General features: G+C 40.0%; 1 protein-coding gene across 5 annotated transcripts in view; it reads left to right on the top strand.

The window, feature by feature from the left end:
- The window catches only part of TMEM164 (transmembrane protein 164), a 544838-nt gene that overhangs the window by 62747 nt on the left and 463922 nt on the right, over positions 1-18169 (top strand). For all 5 annotated transcript variants that reach the window (XM_056125663.1, XM_056125661.1, XM_056125662.1 and 2 more), the window contains one exon: positions 17687-17736. In XM_056125663.1, coding sequence (XP_055981638.1) covers positions 17687-17736 — 50 coding nt within the window. The remainder of the gene's footprint in view (positions 1-17686; positions 17737-18169) is intronic.

Raw genomic sequence — 18169 nt, 5'->3', positions numbered from 1 at the left:
TTTAGAATATACTGTTTTATTTTCATTTATTTTCATTTTTGTTCCACTCCCACCAGTGCTCAGAGCTAACTCCTAGCAAGGTAACTAGGGATTGTGCCTGAGTCAGAGGCATGCAAAGCATATACCCTACCCTCTGACTGTCTCTCTGACCCAGTACATTTTTATTTGCATTTTATTTTTATTTTATTTGTCTTTTTGTTTTAGAGGTATAATGTTAGCACAAGACAACCACCTTTCCCTTTGTCTTTAGAACCCTTCCCATAACCCACTCCCACACCATAACCTCAGTTCTGTTATCACACAATCTCTCTTTTAAACAGTACTAATCCCCGCCCCCAAGAAAATTCTTGGCCAGTTTTATCGCTCCTTGGTTGCAGTGCTCTACAAACATTTGTTGGTGCACATGATCATGATTATGGCTGTGGACACAGTTGGTTCTCTTTCCTGCAGGGAGCTGTTTCCCATCGATTCATCCCATGGCTTGGCACAAGTTTTGTTTCTTCAGAGTTCACTTGAAGATTTTGAAGACAACTAGGTCATCCCGTTGTCAATATTTTTCTGGGGTGAATGTCAAGGCAACCTCTCTCAGAGGTTCCCAAACTGATGGGGCCTATGGCTCCCTTTTCAGCAAAAAAATACTCAACACCTCTCTTCAAAATCTTCCTTCTTCAAGCAAGCATCTGCCCCAATAGCACCTGATCATCCCAGTGCCTCAGCCTCTGGATGCCATCCCCCATTTTTTTCCTTTTTGGGCCATACCCAGTGATGCTTAGGGCTTACTTCTGGCTCCATTCAGGGATTACACCTCGTGCTGCTCAGGAGACCATATGAGGTGCCAGGAATTGAATTCGAGTCAACTGCATGCAAGGCAAGTGCCCTACCTGCTGTACCATTGCTCTGGTCCCCCCCCATTCCCCACTTTGGGAAACACTGGGCCAGAGAAGGAAAACTTATGTGACTCCAAGAATGGTTGAGCCTCTCTTTACTTACTTTTTCTCTTTCCTTTTCTCCAGCTTTGTCTTGAGCTGGTCTGTTATTCAGGAGCACTAACGCAGGCACATGCTCCCTGGGAAATTTTTCCAGAGCTGATACTACAGGGTTAGGAGACAGAGGAAACTTTCTTAAAAGACAAAATATTGTTTGTGTGAGATCAAATTAATTGGCTACAAACACGCTTTAGAATCACAGTTTTCCATCCAGCTCATTCTGCATTTCACTGCATAATCATTGCAGATTTTTGTCAACTATTTTCAGTTTTGTTTTTAGGTCACACCTGGCAATGCTCAGGGTTTACTCTTGGCTCTGCACTCAGGGATCACTTCATGATGGTCTCTGGGGACCATATAAGGTGCCAGGGATTGAACCCAGTTTGGCCATGTATCAGGAAAATGCCTTACCAGCTGTACTTCTGTACTATCTTGCTGGGCCCTGTCAGGTTTTTTTTTTAGCAAAAATTGGGGTGAAAACATTATGCAAAGTTTTTTTAAATCAAGAAATATTATGTTGGGATTTCACAAAAACTGGGTACAGCAATTATGTAGTTTCAATGATCATGTGGTGAAATATAGTTCTTATTGTGTAACATTGAGCAAGTTAGAATTTTAGTAGCTTATGTATTTATATATAGATGACTTGGGATATCTCCTTGGATTGCTATAAGAAATACATGATATAATACGTGTAAGATGCTGAATAGTAATATCAGCACAATAGTAATGTGAGCACACAATAAAGAATTCTTGCTGATGTGTTAGTATTACTCTTATTAGTAATGGTAAGGCATTTATTAAGTCATAGTTGTATATTATCAGTAAGTACAAATAGAAAAATCACTAATTTGGGTGAGGTACCTGTTCACTCTCTAGAACAAGTAGAAGGAATAAGGTAAAATATGCAAGGTACAGCAATTATGAAAGGGAGACTGAACTAAGCTGGAGTGAGAACAAAAAGCAAGGACAAATGTGATGTTCCTGATGCTCATACTTCATCAATAGCTCACCTGTCTTCACGGTCACGGTCACGGTCCTCCCGTTGTTCATCGATTTGCTCGAGCGGTCCCAGTAACATCTCCATCATGAGACTTGTTGTTACTGTGTTTGGCATATAGAATACGTCATGGGTAGCTTGCCAGGCTCTGCCGTGAGGGCAAGATACTCTCGGTAGCTTGCCGGGCTCTCCGAGACCTGTCTTCACAGTCAGTAATTCTAGCCCTTTGTGAATCTCCATTTTAGAGAGTCTCACATTATTGCTTATAGTTTATTTAATTTGGAGCAGAGGACCACATCAGTTGGTGCTTGGGAACTACTCCCAGATTTATGCCCAGGGGACCCTGCATTACCAGGGACTGAAACTCTCCTATGCAAAACATGCTTTCATGCCTTTTTCTTTCCATAACTTTACTGCTTGCAGTTTAGGGGTCATAGATGGGAGCTTGTTCCAGATGGGCTTCCTGGGGTGCTTTGGTAGAGTTGTTTGTATGCTATGACCATGTTATCCTCCTGAATTTCTTTTTAACCTTGATATGATTTAACGAACTCACACTTCTCAATAGGAATGTAATTGCAGCAGTTCTTTCCTTAAGTACACTTTCTGCCTTTCTTCCCATTTCTTCCCAAGTTGTAGTGATGTCTCCAGTAGGACCGCCATGAATGGCTGTGTTCTACACAACCCTAGGAGATGGTGCCATTCACATAGACACTAGTTGAATGGCGCCACTAGGGTTGTGCAGTGCACAGCCTATACAACGATACTTGGTGGCCCTGGTAAATGTCAACACTAACTTCATCAAGCACAGGATTTTGGGAGAGCTTGAGAGTTGAAGTTTAGAACACTTCTCAGAGATTTAGGGAGGGGCAGAGGCTAAAGTGGTGAGGTGTTTTATGGGGTATGTGAGTACAATGAATAACGGACCTTGTTTCTTTAGAAGCGCATGCGAAAGAGTCATTAGCAGGAGGTTGGGCTGGATCCTGGGTGAAATAATGAGAAAGGGGAGGGAGTTGCATGCTAAGTTAAGACATTTGGATTTTATTCAATAAGAAGGATCTGGGGTCAGAGAAATAGTGCAAAGGGCTGGGTGCATGCTTTCCATACAAGAAACCAGTGTTCAGTCCCTGGCACTGCATAGTTCCCTGACCACTACTTGGAATGAATTCCAAACCCCAAGCACTGCTGAGTGTGGCCCAATCAACTCCCCCCATAAAATAAGGAGCCACCGAAAGGTTTTAAAAATGTTTATTGATATACAGTTCACTTACAGAAAATTCACCTGTTTAGCACGTTGAGTCAGCATTTGTTAGTACACTCACAAATATAGGCAGACAGCCCCACAGTGGTTTAAACATTTCATCCCCTCAAAAGAAACGCCATACAATTTACTTTTTTTACTCTCCTGCCTATCCTCCATCCATTCTCCTACTTCTAAGCAGCCTAATTATCTGCATAATATCTTTATGCATTTGTCTATTATGGACATTTTTACAGAAATGGACTCACGTAACATATGGTCTTTTCTGATTGACTTCTTTCATTTACCATAATGTTTTAAAGTTCCATGTATGTTGTAGCACGAATTAATACTTCACTCATGGGGCTGGGGAGATAATACCTGGCTAACGACACTTGTCCTGCATGTAACTGATCCAGATTCAATACCTGGCACTGCATAAGGTCCCCTGAGCACTGCTAGGAGTGACCCCTGAGCATAAAGTCAGCAGTAATCAATCCATAAGTACTACTGAGTATAGCCCCCAAACAATAAAAAAGTAGAAGTAATATTTTCTTTCTATGGCCATAGAAAGAAAATAGTAAATACACTTGTATGTATCACATTTTGTTTTTCCATTTGTTCACCAGTGGATATCTGAGGCTGTTTCCACCTTCTTGCTAGTGAGCTTGCTACCGTGAACATCCATGTATAAGTTGGCATCTGGGCATATTTATTGTTGTATGCATAGGAGCAGAGTCTCTCTGGGTCATAATATGACTCTCACTGTTAAGGAATTACTCTACTGTTTTCCAATGTGCCAGCACCATCTTATAACCTTGCCAGTGGTATATAAGGTTTCCAATTGCTCCACATCATCGTGAATACTTAGGATTGTCTTTTTAATTTTAGTCTTGCCAGTGGGGGTGAAATGGCATCTCATTGTGGATTTGATTTGCATTTCTCTAATGATTGCTGATATTGAGCATCTGTTTCTGTACATAATGGCTCTTTGGATGTCTTCTTTGAGGAAAATTCTATTTAAATCTTTAGTCTATGTTAAAAGAATCATTTGCTTTTCTTGTAGCTTAGGTAGCAGGTTTAGAATAGTGTTGGTATTTTTGGTTCTGACATTCGAAATTGCTATCCCTTCTCCACTACCTAAGTGCCGGTGATCCTCTACCACTGACTTTATGTCACTTCTAGTCTCTCTCTTCCTTACACTCCTCAAGCCTCCTCTCCACCACCTCCACACTGCTAGGTAACCTCAGTTTTGTAATCAAATTCAAATTATTTGTCCTCATTTGGGCGGTAGAGCATTTGCCTTGCGTGCAGCCAGCTCGGCTGAACCGGGTTCAGTTTTTCCACCCATCTTGGAGAGCCAGGCAAGCTACCGAGAGTATCTCGCCCACACAGCAAAGCCTGGCAAGCTACCTGTGACAATTGTCACAATGGAGACATTACTGGGCCTGCTCGAGCAAATGATGAACAACAGGAGGACAGGGACAGTGACAGTGTCATCATTTAGTACTGTCTATTCCCCTGCTTTATTTATCTCTCTCTATATGTTGTATATCAGAGGTGAGTGATTTTAGTGATGGTAGGTTCACCTGTCATTAGTCCACATTCTAACTGTGTTATTATTATTGAGCTTTAAACACTATTAATTTTGGATCCTAGAACCATATCAGAGACAGACTTGCAAAATTTTTCTTCTATTTTAAAATATTTTATTACTTTCTTGATAGTGTTCTTTGAAGCACAAAAAGTTTTTGGTGAAATACAGAAGGTTTTGGTAAAGTTCAATTTGTCTCTTTCCTTTTGCTGCTGGAGTTTTCTTTGTCAACTTAAGAATATATTGCCAAATCTGGGGTCAAGAAGATTTACTACAATGTTTACTTTTTAAGTTTTGTAGCTTTTGCTTTCATATTTAAGGCTTTGATTTGTTTTAATTTTTATATAATTGGAATGTAGACTTGGGTCAGACTTCATTCTTAAGCATGTCAAAACCTAGTTATCACAGCATCATTTGTTGTAGACACATATTTCACCATTTGAATGGTCTTATTATCTTTATTGAAAATCATTTGTAAATATTTAAGACTTCCAGTTGACCCTGTAATTCTAAATGTCTATCCTTGTGTCACTACCACACTATCATTTTACTATTGCTTTCAACTTTTTTTTAATTTTTTTTTGTTTTGGGGTCAGACCCGGCAATGCTCAGGGGTTACTCCTGGCTCTTCACTCAAGAATCACTCCTGGTGGTGCTTGGGGGACCATAAGAGATGCTGGGAATTGAACCCGGGTCAGCTGCATGCAAGGCAAATGCCCTACCCACTGTGCTATTGCTCCAGCCCCTCAACTTAATTTTGTAATCAGGTAGTAAGAGTCTTTTCAGTGTTGCTTTGACTGTTTGGGATACTTCACAATTCTACATTAATTTTGGCATTAGCTTGTCACATTGTACAAAGAAGTCAGCTGAGGTTCTATTAGGGATTTTATTGAATCTGTCACCTGAAAATTTTAAGGGTGAGCAGAATATGATAACTAAGTTGTATTTTAAGAATCTGACCATAACACATGATACAGAGTAAAGAATAGGAGGTACTTGAGATATGGAGATCAATTAATTTGTAGTTATATTAGCTTAAGAAAATAGTAGGGGCTGGAGTGATCATAGAGAGATTTAGATGTTTGCCTTACATGTAGATGACCCTGGTTCAATCCCCAGCTTGGCATATGGTCCCAGGTCTACTGCCAGGAGTTATCCATGAGCCTAGAGCAAAAGTATGATCTGAGCTCTGTCAGGTGTGGCCTCCAAACACCCTCTACCCTGATTTTAAAAAAAGAAAGAAAATTGTATGAAGTGAACAGAAAAAATAGTGCAGATGTATTTTAGAGATACTGAAAAAATTGAAATGTCAAGATGACAGGATCTGGGACTAGTTACATATAAAAGGCTAAGAACGAGGGAAGACATCAAAGATTTCCCTGAGATTTGAAGATGCACTAATTAATTAGAAAATTGGAAAATCTTTGTATTTTAAAATAGCTTTCAATTTGTAGATGAGTTGTAACTATATTAAAGAGAATTGTAATGTGTACTCTAATGAGCTTCTTGTAAGGTTAACCTTTTATAACCAAGGGAAACATTAAAATAGAAATTAACATTGTTTCTAGGTACTAAACTGTATACTTTATATATATTTTATTAGTCTTTCTGCTTTTTATGTCCAGGATAAATATATGTTTTTATGTACTAGGAGCCAGTCCAGTATATCACATTGCTTTTAGTTGGTGTGTGTTGTTGGTCTATTCCAGCCTAACAATTTTTCAGTCTGTCTTGCATTACTTTGACAATTTTGAAGACTACTGGCTGGTTACTTTGTAAATTGTCCAGGCTATGGACCTATCTAATGCTTCTTCATGGTTTGGGCAATTTCATGATAAAGTATGAGCTACTCGGGCAAAAATACCACACAAATTAGTAGCCTTCTTGGATCATCATATCAGGAGAACATGATTTTTCTTATTACTGCTTTACCACTTGGTTGGGTTGGAGCAATAGCACAGCAGGTAAGGCGTTTGTCTTGCACGTGGCCAACCCGGGCTCAATTCCTCCGGCCCTTTTGGAGAGCCCAGCAAGCTACCGAGAGTATCTTGCCCGCACTGCAAAGCCTGACAAGCTACCTGTGACATATTTGATATGCCAAAAACAGTAACAACAAGTCTCACAGTTTGTTGTAAGATGTTACTGATGCCCACTCGAGCAAATTGATGAACAATAAGAGTACAGTGCTACAGTGCTACTTGGTTAAGGTAGTGTCTGCTTGATCTCACCACTGAGAAATTTGTTTTCCTTTTGTATTTAACAAGTAACAAGTTGCAAAAATGATTACATTTTCATTAACAATCATAGTATCTGCCAATAGTTCTGGCCTAATTATTACTATATTGTTTACCTAATACAAATTTTCTATTTCACTGGAACTCTCCTTTCCCAATTTTATTTTCATTTTAAGCACAATGATTTACAATACTTATAGTGGTAGGGTTTCATGTATCCAACATTTCAACTCCCTCAACCAGAGTGTTTACTTGTTCCTCCCACCCCCCTACACACACACACACATACCCTACACACATACATACAGACACACATGCGCGCACACACACAAACACACAGACACAACACCTTGTTAAGTTCAGTTCTGTAGACCAGTTCTCAGGTTCTATTGCTTTAGGTCCTTTGATATCACCTTTCTATGTTTTCTTGCATCATTTGAGAGGAATTATTCTGTATCTGACCCTCTCCTGCCTTACTTTGCTCAACATGGTACTCTCTGGATCCATCCACAGAGAAGCAAATTGCATGGTTTTTATCATAGAACTGAGTAGTATTCCACTTTGTAACATAGTCATTATACATTTCCATTTTTTTAGGGAACAGAGAGGGCAGAGGTTAGGGAAAAAAGATGATGGTTTAGATTTAGACATGTTAGGTCTGAGGTATCTTGCCTCAACCAAAAAGGGGGATCTACAAATCATTTGGTTTATACATAGAGAAAGCACTAAGACCATGATATTGGAGGCAAACACTATTACTGTTATTCTCATAGAAAATTTGAAGCACAATGGGAAATAAAACTGGCAGGGTAGTGGTGATCACCTTTTTAAGGTCTTGGATGACTCTGCAAACAACTTCTAATGTTATTCAGTAACTCTCCAATGTCAGTTTAAGATTGTCTGGAGGGAAAGATTGAGAATCACATCCTCTCTCTCAATCAACTATAGTGACAATATAGTGTATAGTGTATGTGACAATAGAGAGTCATCTAATGTCCCAACTTAATTAGATACTGAATGAGGCTGAGAGGCCACTATATGTGTGTGGGGGGAGGAGAGGCATTATCTGAGGTTATTGGAGAAGGCCCTGTTGAAGAAATAAATTTTGCCATGGCATTTTCAGTGGAAGAAGTAAAATGGCATCCAAGGTGGAGAATGCTTTCTAACTCATATCTTTTTTTATTTCTTACAGTGTGCCTGGCACTTAACTCAGCTTTTAAAACATTTAATCCACACATCTAGTCTATGAAACCGTATGATGGCAATATCCACTTGACAGATGAGAAAAGTGAGTTTAGGATGATTAAGTGTTATCATTCTTGTAGACAGCAAACAACCATGTTAATCTTCAAGTGTGAAATTAGAACAAATAAAGTTAGATGAATTAGAAATTTAATATGAGTTAATGGTGATATTGCTCACAATAAGGATTTTTGGGAAAAAGTGAGATCAGGATGATTGTAACTTGTGCATGGAGTGCTACTTATTTGCTTGGCATGGTGCCATATACCTTGCTTGTTATATATCACTGAATATTCTCTAGAATCTTCTAGGACACAGGCAGTATCCTCTTGCCCTAGGAGACAGGGCTGGTGAGTGAAAACACCAACTTGCAGAGTTGAGGAACATCTAGTATAGGATACATGAAACCCCATGGTCTGGCCGTGGTACTTAATGAGACAGACATAAACTTCTTGTAGGCTTCCCTGGGCCAGTCTCCTTGCATTATATGGCCTGTACTGATGTTATAAATATACAAATAGCCCTTGCAGTGAGGAGAGGTACACCACCCCTGCTCTAAAGCTCCTACTTTTAGTCACTTAGCACTGCTTCCTGCCTTTCTTTCATATTCTTAATAGGAATGGGTTGGCTAATGTAACCAGATAGGTCTTTGTGACTTTCCTTATTCTCTACCTCAGCTGTTGACCAAACCCATTTTTAGGTATAATTCTAGTGGTCTAACTGGTCTTTCATGTCCAGGAACATACTTTTATTAAGGTGACTTTACAGACTTTTTAATCTGGTCTGTATTAACTTCAAAGCATAACAATTAGCAGGCACTCTAATTCCATTGTGTTTACGTTTTTGAAGGAAGGATCTTCGCAAATGTCTTAGACTAACAATGAATTTCTTAGAAGGAAACAGATTTGACTTCATAGGACATCTGAGGAAGGCATTTAATGCCAGACTTCTAAAGAAAATGTTACTGATTTTTATTTGGTGGGTAAATAAGAGCCAGAAGAGGAAAGATGAGAAGGACATTCTGGAAGAGTAAGTAGGAATAGCAATGGTACAATGTCTTGGTATTGAAGATTTAAATTTTAAAAGTTTAATGATAAAAAATAATTAGAAAATAATAGGCAGCTGCTGCTGTAACACCAGGATTATAAAGGACTTTAAGTGCATCATACATTTCAAAGAAGTTATAAAGAACATGACATAATTCTGACTAAAGATGAAAAAGTTTCTATAGAAAAAGCACTAGAAAAAAGTGCAAGATAGTTAAAATACTATCATAAGCAGAAGTATGACAATGAGAACCTGGAAAAAAGTATTTTCAGTAAGATTCAAATAGTCTGTATTTATTGGGGAAAAAAGCCTGTATTTAATGCCGCTATAACCTAAGCAGAAGGCCATATAGATAGTTCAGTGGTCTGTGAGTATATATTTGGCGTCTGAGGGGCCCATGTTTAATTCATGGCACAGCATGGTCCCCAAGTACAGAGCCAGGAGTGACCCCCAATCACCCTTTTTTGTAGTCCACCCCCCTTCAAAACACAAAAGCACCAGTAGCGCTAATAACATTTCTTATAATCTAAGACATGCAAATTAAAACAACAAAATGTGTGTATTTTATGCACTGTAGCACTGTCCTCCCATTGGTCATCAGTTTGCTCTAGTGGGCCACCAGTAACGTCTCCATTGTGAGGCTTGTTGTTACTGTTTTTGGTATATTAAATATGTCATGGGTAGTTTGCCAGGTTTTGCCATGCTGGTTGAATACTCCCTGTAGCTAGAATACCTCTCTGAGAGGGGTGGAGGAATCGAATCCAGGTCAGCCACGTGCAAGGCAAATGCCTTACCATCTGTGCTATTGCTCTAGCCCTGTGTGTGTTTTATAGGAGAGGAAACTCCGTTTTCCCATTCCCTTTTCAAGTTCTTGGACAAAGCTTTCCCTTATAATAAAAGCCAGAAGAGAGAAAGAAATGAAAACCTAATAACATGTATACCTCATATGCACAGATGAGGGACCCAGGCAAGCAGAATCATTTTCTAAAATGGTCCAACTAGTACCTTGCATACCATTCCCAGTTAAAGACAGAAAACCATCTTGGGAGTGGAGGGGGTGGGTTGGTTAAAAGTTAATATTAAAAGGTGGTCTTAAGGTTAAAAACGTTAAGATATGTTTCCTTTGGAGACACAGATATTATTCTAGACATAAAGGATAAGGAAATAGTAGTGATCTGAAAATGTAGATATAACTTTTGCCTGAAAGGAAGAGAAATTTCCCCCTTGTTTTTCTTTTGAATTGTTTTCAGGTTCGTCAAATAATGAATATTAGACAGATTTATTAGAGGGAAAAATAAATTTAATCATATGTATACATTCAGGGAATCTACATGTATATCTGCATATATATGTAGATTCCAGAGCCAGGGAGGCAAAATGAGGACATATATTCATATGAATAAACAATAATATTGGTGCCTAAGACTTTAGCGAAAGAGGAGCTAGATTCAAATGGCAAGGGAAGGATGGTTCATATGATAGGTTCATATGATAAAGAGCAGTTGCTTTGTAATTAAAGTTGGCCCTGGCATATAGACAAGGTTTACTATTTCTTTATTTGCTTTAGCTGTTTTTACTGATTAGGAGTTTGACTCATGGTTTAGCAGGAATAACCAACTTTTCTGACATTGTTTAATGATGTATAGACAGGTTTTTAGATAGGAGGCTTGTTTCTGGTAATATCTCGTTCTGGGTCAAACCATTAGTTCTCAATCTTCTAGGTAATAAGGGCAATGGTACAGTTTCTTGTGAGTCGGCAGGGCCTCTCTTAATCTTAGCTAAAATAATCCATGTGCCTAAGTGACATGCTTTGGGAAGCCTATACTGATATATCTTGAGGAGCTGTATCTGAAACATCTTAGAAGGCTCATTTTTTACTTAAACAACAGTAGTAGATGAGTTGGGCACTGTTGCATATTCAGAAAATTGAATAAAATGAATCACATTGAAAAGGAGGCTGTAGATGCATGTTAGTTGGCATGGGTATGTTTCAGGTACAGTTTGAGAGAATGCAGGTAAACCACTTTGCTGGAGAAAGAGATGTGGTAGGAAGCAGAGGAGGCCTGATCTGCTTTGCTGAGAAGCTGAAACTTTTTCTCCAGGTAATGGTAAGTAACATTGAAGGGTTTTAAGCAGCAGATCAGACCAGCATTTTTATAGGATAGATCTCCTTTGAAGTTATGTATCTGGAGATGGGTTAGCAGTGAAGGACTTATTGCAGTGATCCTGGGAAAGAGAATGAGGGTCTGAGATTATGACTACTATATGACATAGTCCTTGGGCAGCATCAGGAATGGGGTGTTATCTGAGGTGCATAATGCATATAAGTACTTGCCTTTAGGAATCTTAGCTATGTGCCAACATAGGAATATATTGAAGGTAGGAGAACTGAAGAAGGGCTATACCTGGAAAACTTTGGTGCTAAGCCACCCACTACTATCCTGCCCATCTGTAATGTTTCTCTTTCATTATATCTTTCTTTGGAATGCCAGCAGTGGTTAGGGGTTGTCCTGACTCTCCACTCAGGGATCACTCCTAGTGGAGCTCAGGGGACCATATATAGTGCCAGGGATCAAACTAGGGTTGGCCACATGCAAGTCAAGCACCTTTATCGCTGTATTATTTCTCTAGCTCTCATCGTATTTCACCATTCCTCGTTCACTGTGTGGTGTACCTACCATCCATTTAGGATACTTTGTGGTGACTGGTTCTCTTCCCCAAAGAACTTCCTGTGATATTAATGCTTCTTGCCAATAGAAATGATCTGCTCTAAGAGTTAACAAAATGAGGCCTTATAGATCTATTGTTGGGATGGAAGAGAAGTTGATGGGAGGCTGGACAGTGATACTAGTAGAATCAGGAATGCTGTGCCTATAAAATAGAATGGGAAGAGAGACAAGAGATGGATAATAGGTCATATAGGAAAAGTGGAAGCCTAAAGTCAGAGCAGATCAGAGTTATAGGAGGAATGAGAACAGCAGGCTGATACCTACATCAGATACTTAGGAAAGAACTGAGTTTGCAGATTTTAAGGAAAAGAATTTTGGAACTTTCCAGAGGATGCTGAGAGAATGTAGTTTTGAATATGAACTATTTGGGGGATGAGCAGCACCCCAGAAAGCCTCAGATTAGTAAGATCTCAAGGAATTCAAGCATTCAACTGACCTGGGGATGAGGCAGGTTGAAACCAGCCTGTTTTTTTTTAACAGAATGCTGAGCTCTGAAAACAATCTGTGAAAAAAAACTGATGGCTCAGTTAAACTTGCATTTGGAGATGCTTTGCCTTGTTTAGAGCTCTTGGAGAGCTGTGTGTGGTATAGGGATGGCTCCCTCCGTGCTCTGGGGTCCAGGGGTGGGCAGAAATTCTAAAGAAGAGGAGCTGCTCTGAGGCCTCACACTCATGAGTTTGAAAGCGTGATGAGATTGGGTTCCTGTCAGAGAGTTTGTTAGAATCTTCCCCCCCCCATCTCTTCATCTGGAAGACAGGATTCATAACAAGGCCCTTTGGTGAAAGTGCTTTAGTAGCCTTGGATGCCACCTGCCATTTTCTTTCCTGCAAAGTGCTGAACCATGCGCATTTCAGTATGACTGTAAAGTGCCAAGTTGGTGCTGGAATCCAGTGAGATGTATTCTTATTTTCTTGCTTTACTTGTTTTCACTCCTGATGGCTCTCTTTTCACACTCTGCAGCTTCAGGGAGAATTTAACTGTTCGTCTTCTAGTCGTCAAACATATGCTTCCAAAATTTGGTAACTTAAGTGAGAAAGAAGATGGGTCTATTTAGGCTAAGTCTAGCCCTTTGAAATTGAAGGGTATTTTTATGGATTTCCTATAATTTGTGGTGATTATGGATGTTGCTTCAGCATTGACAGAGAGGTTTCCCTTGATAAACCATTGCTAGAGGATGCCAGAGGTTCATTGGAAATGGAATGCAATGAATTTAGGGATCCTTTTTTTTCAATCTGCTAGTTTGATAGGTCTTCATTGCTTTAAGAAATGCTTGAGAAAAGGGAATATCTACTCTGGTTATGGGAAGAGATAGAGAAGGTGATAAAGGACCAAGTGGGGATTGAAATGACATGGCCATGTCAAACAACTGTTTGACAACTCAATTAGTGGCTAGGTTCTCTGTCTCAAAAGAATGTAGGTGGTGATTGCATAGAGATAATATGACAGTCTACTGGTTTCAGATTGGAATCTTGCTCCTTTTTGTTGATTTCTGAGCTTTTGGCCTAAGGTTATCACGGATCAGAACCAGCCAAATGGAACAGTTACTGGAAAATATGTCCCCAAGAATCTGTGTATCTTCTTTTGGCTGTGGGTGTAGAACAGTAAGAGTTCATCATGGGCCCAGTGCCTCATTTGACTCTCTCTGTTTAGCATATTAGGTATCCAGAAGTTTCGGAAGGCTACTATCATGGCTATTAGGTGACTGCAGAAGTATTGAGGACTTTTCCAAGGTGGTTGAGGATCCCAGTCTGCTTTTTTATGATGTAAATTCTTAGTGTAGCTTATGATGGGCCTGATGCTGGGTAACTATGTGCAACCTTCAACTTGGTTCCAGTGCCTAAGGTGAGTGATTTACTGCTGGGTCAGTGGGTAAGCAATGCCAACTTTATTTCTTAGATTGCTCCTAAAGGATGGATGGGTAGGGAGTGGGGTAGTTTAATGATTGGATGATTGAAATTTCAAGCCCACAGTCTTTATTCAAAATCATTAAAATCAGATGCATTTCAGAAATCAGATGGCTTAAAATTGTTTCCGATAAAAATACCATGCTCGGGGAGTATTTTATTTAGACTCCCAATGGGGTCTAGGGCAACACCCCATAATCAAAATGCATGGTTTTATGAAAAGTGTACGCATATTCCCAGTAAGTGGAATATATAAAAAATATACAATAGCTTCTGTTCAGTTCATGCCATGTTTTGCAACCAAATTGTTCTTAAAACCATCATATTTTCAGTTTTCTGCTTTTTATGCCTTTTAGATGTGGCAATTGCCAATAAAGTATTGTGGGCCTGTAATTGTCATTGATGTTTTGCTCTTTTAATCAAGTTAATCCACAGTGGGGGAGGGGAAGGCAAGTTCTTGACGGATATTTCCTTGGAGAAGTTCTTCGTTGAGGTATTGTACAAGTGATGGACTCCAGGTCATATTCCTTTCAAGATTCTTTCTAATTTCTGTTCATGTTTCTCTTCCATGTAGCAGGGATTCAAGCAGGTGTCTTTCCTTAGTGATTCTCCTTATTTCATTTTCAGTATAGACACTGAAATAGCCAAAGAACCAAATGTAAAGAATATATACAAGTCCACAATGTGTCAATTAATAGAAGCTTCCTATAAAACAGAAATACAAATCAATGATTTTTAAAACCATAGCATTAGAATAATGTAGGTGAAAGAACTTTACAAATAAGACTATATAATCTCCAGGGGCGGCCAGGGAGAGGCCTGGTGGCTCTCTCCCTCGTCGCCGGCATTCATGGTGGGCTCAGGACGCTTCCCCAGCCCAGGTAGCCCAGGCCTTGGGGCAGGCAGAGGAAGAGGGCCAAGCCGTTTGATTGATTGGATGCCGTTTATTTCGTTCTCCCCACAAGCCTGTTCCAATCTCTCTGAGCCCCCCCATTCTAGTCTCACATTTCCCCTCATTCCCATCTCCTCCTGTCTCTCCAGCTCATCTCTCCACACTCCATCTCTCAACATGGGCTGGCTCTCTCCATGTCCCTGCTCCTGTATCCTACATTCTTCCCCCTCTGTCCTCCTTGCTAGTCCCTCCGCACCCCATCTTGCTGCCCTGTTCTCTCTCCAGCTCTCAAGTCTCTCTCAGACTCCAGCACTCTGGGCCATACTGCACCCAGTCAGGTAGCAAAATCAACATAAGAAAGCCCTTCCTGACTGCCCATCTGGCTCAAGGGCTGGGAAACACCACCTAGGGGTATTCCAAATCCCTTCCTGACTGCCCATGGGCAAAATACCTCTAAGGTGTTTTTCTCTTTTCCTCAGTCCAATAACTCAATCAACATGTTAAAGGTAAAAGGTAAAGGCCCTCCCGTTGATCGTCGAGATTTGCTCCAGCGGGCCCAGTAACGTCTCCATTGGAGACTTTGTTGTTACTGTGTCTGGCATATCGAATACTCTCGGTAGCTTGCCGGGCTCTCCGAGAGGGGCGGAGGAATCGAACTCGGGTCGACCATGTTGGCCGCTTGTAAGGCGAACGCCCTACCCACTGTGCTATCGCTCCAGCACGTTAATATTAGTTATTTTTGTATGGACACAGTAAGAGATACATTGAGGCTTGTAGGGCAGCTCTCCTAGGAACATCTTGCCATAGACTCAGAGTACCATGCTCAGGCCAGATTAATCATTCCTAATCCCAGCAGGGTCCAAATCTAGTTATTACTTTTTGGATCATGACAGCATTTGTCCATGACCATGCTCTTAACTTATAGTTAAGCATTAGGCACTTTGCCAGGCCCATTTCAATGCCAGGGTAGCGCATAACTCACCGCTGACCCTGGGTCCATCCAGTCCCTTGTTGGGACCCTGCCTTTGGTGGTGCTGGGATGTAAGGGCAGCTTAGACTTAGGTCAAGAGAACAGATGCCCAGGAGGAAAATATCACTGAGTGTCAATAAACTCCCGTGTTACAAAAGCATTTACTGTCTTTCTGTGTCCATACAAAAAGGATATTGCTCTGAATAAACTATGCAAAGGACTTAAGGAGAAGAGGAAAACAATATTTACAAGTCAACAGAGCCCAAAGAAAGAAGTTACAAATAAACCCACAGGAATGAGAGCACTGTGATGGGAGCAGCCCAATAAACATAAACTACCAGAGGCTATGAAACCAGTGTTATCCTACATATGACTTACTTTTTATCAGTCCATAAGTCTTGCTTGAATGTCTTTGACCCCTGTAGCAATTCAGGCTGAGATCTTTTACTGGCTGCTAGGAGTGGTTAAATCCCCTGGGGAATTTGTTAAATATGCAGGTTCCTGAGGTCTCAGACTTGTGACTCAAAATTCTTTGTGAGAAGCCCAAGAATTTACATGTTCCACAAACTCTGCTGTGGTTCCTTTGTCCTCCCAGACATTTGAGGACCAGTACTTAGGTGAAGGCCCAAAACGTATATTGCTGCTGGTTTTCAAATACTGTTAAGTCAGACCTGTGTTCAGCCAAGTAGCATGGAACCATTTGCTTCTCTAGGACACAGTTATTTTCATTTGGTTTGACGTATGAAGAGAATAGAAGAGTCAAACTACCTAGTCATGCTGAGAAACAAACTAGTAAAATCAAAATTTTATTTTGAGGGTCAGAGAGAGTGGCTCATAAGTATATCACATGTGGCCAATCCTAATGCAATATTTAGCTTTATTGTGGTCCCCTGAGTACTTTCAGGCGTGATCCCTGAGCACAGCCAGTAGCAAACCCTGGGTACTGCCAAGTGTGGCTCCAAGACCCACACCAAAACAAAAGTGAAAAAAAGTATGTTTTGAGTCTAAGGATGACAGTGTAAACAGGATTGTCGATAAAACTGGGATATGTATGGGACTTGTACAGCAAGAAGTTTGCTTGCTTTGCACATGGCTGGCCAAATTTGATCCAGGGCATCACAAACTTCCCCAAGACCTACTAGGATTCATCTCTGGTTGGAGAGCCAGGAATAATCTCTGAGCACTGGTGGGTGTGACCCCAGAATATAAAACCAAAACAAAAAATTGGGATGCCCAATTATATTGGAGATTATAATAAACAGTGAATAATATTTAATGTATGCATGTTCCACATAATATTTAGAGTAATGCTTATACAAAAACATTATTCACTGTTTATCTGAAATTCAGATTTAAACTCACTGTCCTGTATTTTTCTTTGTTAAATCAGACAATACTGGGTAATGCTTAACCCACTTTTCCTCATGAGAGACAAAACAGATGATATTTTGTCCTATGCTCAGAATCTATTTTTTACTTGCCCTGGGTGAAATCTTCTTAGACTGGTTACTTGTGTAAGACTGAAGTTCAAGAGTTGAAAAATTGAGTGTCACTCTTGAAGTTAAGAAGTATTTAAGAAGTTAAAGGCACTAAGGAAAACTTTCTCCATCTCCCCTGCCTCACTCACCCAAGCCCACGCCCAGATGCACATACTTTTTGTATTTTTGCAAATACAAACATATATACACTTTGGAAAAGCACCTGCTTGCCATTTTTGTTATCTCTTTTGCTGTTAGCATTTGAATGTTTCATTATTATTAGTATTACTGTTACCATGCTTATTATTATATCATTGTCTCACTGAGTCTAGCATTTTTTTGATAATCATATTTCATTCTTTTTCAATTGCAGATCTTTCTCCTGGCCTGCCCACCATGTCGCAGTGCTATCGTCATCTTCAAGTAAGGAAAAAATGATTTTTTGTTCTGTTGGCATTGCTTTTCAGGCCATTTTGTCTGTTTGATAACAAAGGATGACTCACTTTCTCTATGAATACCTTGGGTTTGTACCTCTTGTCTTTGGGTTCCCCATGGGACAGAAGTCTATGAGGGCCAAGTGTAAAAGAAATTGTATATATAGAATTGGCTTTTATCAAGGCCAACAAATCCTTTTGAGTGATTCCTTCTAGTGGTTTATGGTTAAGGTATTCTCCCTTACAAAGTTCCCCTTCTTGCAAGAATTTCTGTATTGTGGTCCACTGTGGCTATGATTCTTTACTTCCCAGGGCTTTATTTTTGTGACTTTCCCCCCTCTGAAAGTGCAAACTGAAATGAGAGGAACATATCACCTTATTACAAATACTGACTTCTTAAAAATAGCAAGCATCAAATTCAA

Source organism: Sorex fumeus, unplaced genomic scaffold (assembly GCF_029834395.1).
Source record: "Sorex fumeus unplaced genomic scaffold, SorFum_2.1 ptg000058l, whole genome shotgun sequence".
NCBI classification, from domain to species: domain Eukaryota; kingdom Metazoa; phylum Chordata; class Mammalia; order Eulipotyphla; family Soricidae; genus Sorex; species Sorex fumeus.
The sequence above is the reverse complement of the archived record's forward strand: the minus strand, read 5'-3'. Positions and strand labels throughout refer to the sequence as shown.